This window comes from Penaeus chinensis, chromosome 7 (assembly GCF_019202785.1).
Source record: "Penaeus chinensis breed Huanghai No. 1 chromosome 7, ASM1920278v2, whole genome shotgun sequence".
Taxonomy (NCBI): Eukaryota; Metazoa; Arthropoda; class Malacostraca; order Decapoda; family Penaeidae; genus Penaeus; species Penaeus chinensis.
The window spans coordinates 13,566,218-13,571,217 of NC_061825.1; the positions used below are offsets into that span (position 1 = coordinate 13,566,218).

Sequence of the window (5,000 nt, forward strand, 5' to 3'; positions counted from 1 at the left end):
AACCGCCTCGCCATCACCACCTTCACCAGCATCATAATCACCATCGCCGTCGTCATCGTCATCGCCGTGTTTACACCAGACAAGCCTCGATCCCATTAAAGAAATGTCTGAACGCTTGGATCCTCTTATAATATACAGGAAGCGAGGCCAAGCACCCGATCTCTTTTAAGTTAAGGATTCCAGTGTGACGAGATATTGAGCTGGAAAAAGACTTTCTGTGCATGGACTTTGAACCGCGGTTTCTGATCGTGTGGTGAAGAGTGATGTGTGTGACGGAGAGGAAAGGGATATATATACATCACTCTTTTGTTTTGATCTTTCTTTCTCTTTTTTCTCTATCGGTTCTTTAGTCTTGTGGTCTTCCTTTTCCTTATTCGTCCTACCTCGGAGATAGCCGCGGGAAACGTTTATTTAAGGGGGATTAATGGATAAAGATGAATCGGGTGACACAACTAAATAATTAAAGGAGGAAAAAAATATGACCATAATGTATGTACACACACACACACACACACACACACACACACACACACACACACACACACACACACACACACACACACACACACACACGCACCCATCTATCAGTTTATCCCTCTATATGTCAGTAGCTATCTCTCCCCCTCTATCCCTCTTTCTTTCCCTAACTCGCATCCATCCTCTAGTTAGAGCCACCATCACGTGTTTATGCCGTATGCCATTCCCATCCTCCTGCAGAAGGGCCCGAGACCATATCACTTTCAAATTCGGTAGATTTAAGAAAAAGAGAGTCGTCCTCATTATATAAATATATATATGTGTGTGTGTGTGTGTGTGTGTGTGTGTGTGTATTATATATTATATATATGTTTATTTATCTATATGCACACACACGCACACACACACAGACACACACACACACACACACACACACACACACACACACACACATATATATATATATATATATATATATATATGTATGTATATATATGTATATATATGTGTGTATATATGTGTGTTAGTGAATGTGTGTGTATCTCTCTCTCTCTCTCTCTCTCTCTCTCTCTCTATATATATATATATATATATATATATATATGTGTGTGTGTGTGTGTGTGTGTGTGTGTGTGTACATATAAATAAATAAATATATTTATATATATACACATATATAAAGAGAGAGATATATATACACACATATTCACTCACACACATATATACATATATATATATATATATGTGTGTGTGTGTGTGTGTGTGTGTGTGTGCGCGTGTGTTTGTGTGTGTTTATTTATATATATATATATATATATAAAGGAAAGCAGCCACAAATAAAAATGAAAATAAATCGCAACGTTTCGAAGTCTCTCCGAGTTCCTCATCAGACGAATAAAAAAAAAATATATATATATATATATATATGTGTGTGTGTGTGTGTGTGTGTGTGCATGTACATATGTATGAATATATACATATATATGTATATGTATATATATGTGTATATTCATCCAGTTCTGTTAATTATTCGTCTGATAAGGAAATCGTGAAGAGTTCCGAACGTTACGGTTCATTTTCATTTTTATTTGTGGCTGCTTTCCTTTATATATATATAAACACACACACACACACACACACACACACACACACACGTGCATACACATGTACCTATAGCATACGCACATGCTTTACACTCACCCCAAGCAGCAGCCGTGGGCCATTTGGAAGGCCGCGACCCGCCGGCCGCACGGAGGCAGCTCGGACCCCGAGGCACAGCTGAGTCACAATAGCAAACGAAACAGTATTTCGTGACTTTGCGAGTCAGACAAAACCCCCCATAAGAATTTGGTTTATCGATTGAGTTTGGTTTTCTCGAAATGTTATGATTTATTGCTTCTGTCTATCTGTCTAATTTATCTATAGCTATAAGTCTCTCTTTATCTATATGTATTTGTTTATCTGTCTATATCTACTTCTGTCTCTCAATATATAGATATCTATAGATATCTATAGATATCTATGGAAATCTTTCTAACTATCTATATATCTATATACATACATACATACATACATACATACATACATACATACATACATACATACATACATACATACATACACACACACGAACACACACACATATATATAGATACACACACACACACACACACACACACACGTGTGTGTGTGTGTGTATGTGTGTGTGTGTGTATGTGTGTGTGTGTGTGTGTGTGTGTGTGTGTGTGTGTGTGTGTGTGTGTGTGTGTGTGTGTATGTGCGTCATATATGCAAGCAGAAAAGGAAAGTCTATAAAACAACAACGAAAGAAATGTTTGTGTTGTATATGACTCTCCACTCCATGCAGGTCAAGTAAACATACCCATAAAATATGCTAATAAAAACCTATTTCCCTTTAACATAAAAAATCCACAAGAATAAGATGAACCTCGACTGGGGAAAAAAAGTGAAAAATAAGTTGACAACCGCAAAGCGTCTCATAAAATGAAATACGAAACACGTAAAACAATCGGGCCACCATATGACACTCGAGATTTCCTGTCACATATTACGTGTATGATGGACAGCGGACCGCATGATTTGATCTAATTTCGAAGGTGAAAAAGGTGGATCCAGGTCGAGGGGAGTTAGGAGAAGGGGGGGGAAGGGGGAAAGGGGGGGATTGGAATGAGGAAGTGAGGGGAAAAGGGGAAAAAAGGATTGGGATAAGGATAGTAGAAGAAGGAGAATTGGAGTAAAGGGGAAAAGAAGGAATTGAAGCGAAGGGGAAAAGGGGAGAGGAGGAGGGAATTGGAGCGAAGGGGAAAAGGGAAAAGGGGGGAATAGAAGCGACGGAGGAAAGCAAGTGAAGAAGTGAGGGGAGAAGAGGAAAAGGGAGGATTGGGATAAGGATAGTAGAAGAAGGAGAATTGGAGTAAAGGAGAAAAGAAGGAATTGAAGCGAAGGGGAAAAGGGGAGAGGGGGAGGGAATAGGAGCGAAGGGGAAAAGGGAAAATGGGGGGATAGAAGCGAAGGAGGAAAGCAAGTGAAGAAGTGAGGGGAAAGAAAGAGGGGGGGGATGGAGTGGGGAGGTAAAGATAAAAGGGGAAAACGGGTGACCGGAATGAGACCGAGAGGGAAAAATGGAAAAGGGGAATTGGAATTTAGAAGTGAGGGGAAACGGAGGATTGGAATGTGAGAAAGTGAGGGGAATAAGGAAACGTGGTGATAGGAGTGAGAGGGAAAGGGAAGGAAAGGTTGAATGAGAAAATGAGGGGAAAGAGGGGAAAATGGATTAGGAAGAGGAAATTAGAAGGAAGGAAAAGGAAGAAGGAATGATAGATGGAGATAGGGAGAGGATGAGAAGGAAGGAATAAGGGATTGGATGTGAAACAATTTTTTTACAGAACGATTTAGCTTTCATCATCAGAAAAAAATCAACACGCTAAATACTCCCAAACTCATAGGTAAAAATGTCAAATCTACTTTAGATAATGTGCTAAACGAAAGGGGAAAAACTGCAAAATGAGGTGTTTTTAGCTTCTTAACAATTTCCTCTAGACTGTGTAATGAACCGCATATTACAAATCTGTATATATATATTCTCGTTGTGGATATACGCCCACGGGATCATAATTTTCCTCAATTTTCCTCAATTTCACGAGGCTTAACGAGTAGCTTAATACTTAATTTCGTATATTCTTTATATGCCCGTGTCTGGGTAAATCTGCTTGAGTTTACAGATTGGTTTTGCGACTTTATATATATATATTTTTTTTTTTTTCTTTTTTCTTTTTTTTTTTTTTTACTTATTTCAATAAGCACTGAAATGTAGTAGCGAATTATATATATAAAAAAAAAAAACAATCTGTGTGCAATGTTAACTTATCTCATTGTGAAGATTATAGGTGATAGCATGTAATTTAGTTTTTCGTTATTTTAATGGCAATGATTTAAATACAAACATCCTAAGCGCTGAAAGTGAAAGGAATTGTGTGTCACAGCACAGTGAACACAGGCTGGGAAAGGATGCGTCGTATCCTTGCTGATTAGGATGCACCTTGTGGCAGGGGGCGGGGGGGCGGGGGATTCTGGACGAGTTAAGACAGCCTCAAGGCAAGGGCGTCTCCCTCCCTGTTCCCTACGAGACTCCGGCGACACTCACCATCTCTGGCACCTCCTGGATGCCTTCCTGGATGCCCTGCTGGAAGCCCTGCTGGAGGCCCTGCTGGAGGCCCTGCTGGAGGCCCTGCTGGCCCTGTGCCTCGAGCGGCGCCACATCGCTGTTGCGCACGACGGGCCGCACCGCCTCCAGGTACTGCGGGCGAGGCGGGCCGCGGCCGGGCGCGCGGACGGCGACGCCGGAGGGGGCCGCCGCGGCAGGGGGCGGGGAGAGCAGCAGCAGAAGGGGCAGCAGAAGCAGAACCTGAGAACCCGCCAGGCTGGGTGGTGTTCCTGGCCGCCCGCACATGGTTGACTCGAGATGTACACTGTGCTGGTCGCCGCGACCTCGTCTAGTATTGTAGGCTCGCACGCCACGCCCACTCGCATGTGGCCACGCCCCCCGCGCCGACGACGCCGCCCGCATGACGCTGTGCGCAACAGGTGGTACGTGAGGAGGGGGAGGGGGAGGGACCCTTTTTCTCGTGTCCTGTCATTATCGTTCCTTTTTTCCCTTTTCTCTCCTTTCCTTCTCTTGCTTCTTCTCCAATTCCCTTTTGTTTACATACTCTCCCGAGTTTATTTGTTTTCCTTAACCTTTCTTAAGCCTTTATCTCTCCATCTAGATTTCCTTCATTGAATAATGGGAAATAACTGAGGGTATTCAAAACAATAATGACCATGAAATTAAGTTCCACAACTTGAATTAAACAAACTATTTTTCACACATTTATTTATATACAGCTACGTGTTTTTTCCAGCACATTTCAAAACCACGGAGATTAATCACTGTGAAATTTAATATCATTAACCGCGACTGTTTTAAAAAGAAAAAAAAAAAATGTTTAATGTATAATTCCAAT

General features: G+C 41.6%; 1 protein-coding gene across 1 annotated transcript in view; it reads right to left on the reverse strand.

Annotated features, from left to right (window-relative positions):
- Positions 1-4,564, reverse strand: part of LOC125026879 — a 36,897-nt gene extending 32,333 nt beyond the window's left edge. Inside the window, exon 1 of the mRNA XM_047615478.1 lies at positions 4,142-4,564. Within this exon, the coding sequence (XP_047471434.1) occupies positions 4,142-4,564 (423 nt within the window). The remainder of the gene's footprint in view (positions 1-4,141) is intronic.
- Positions 4,565-5,000: the final 436 nt, after the last annotated feature.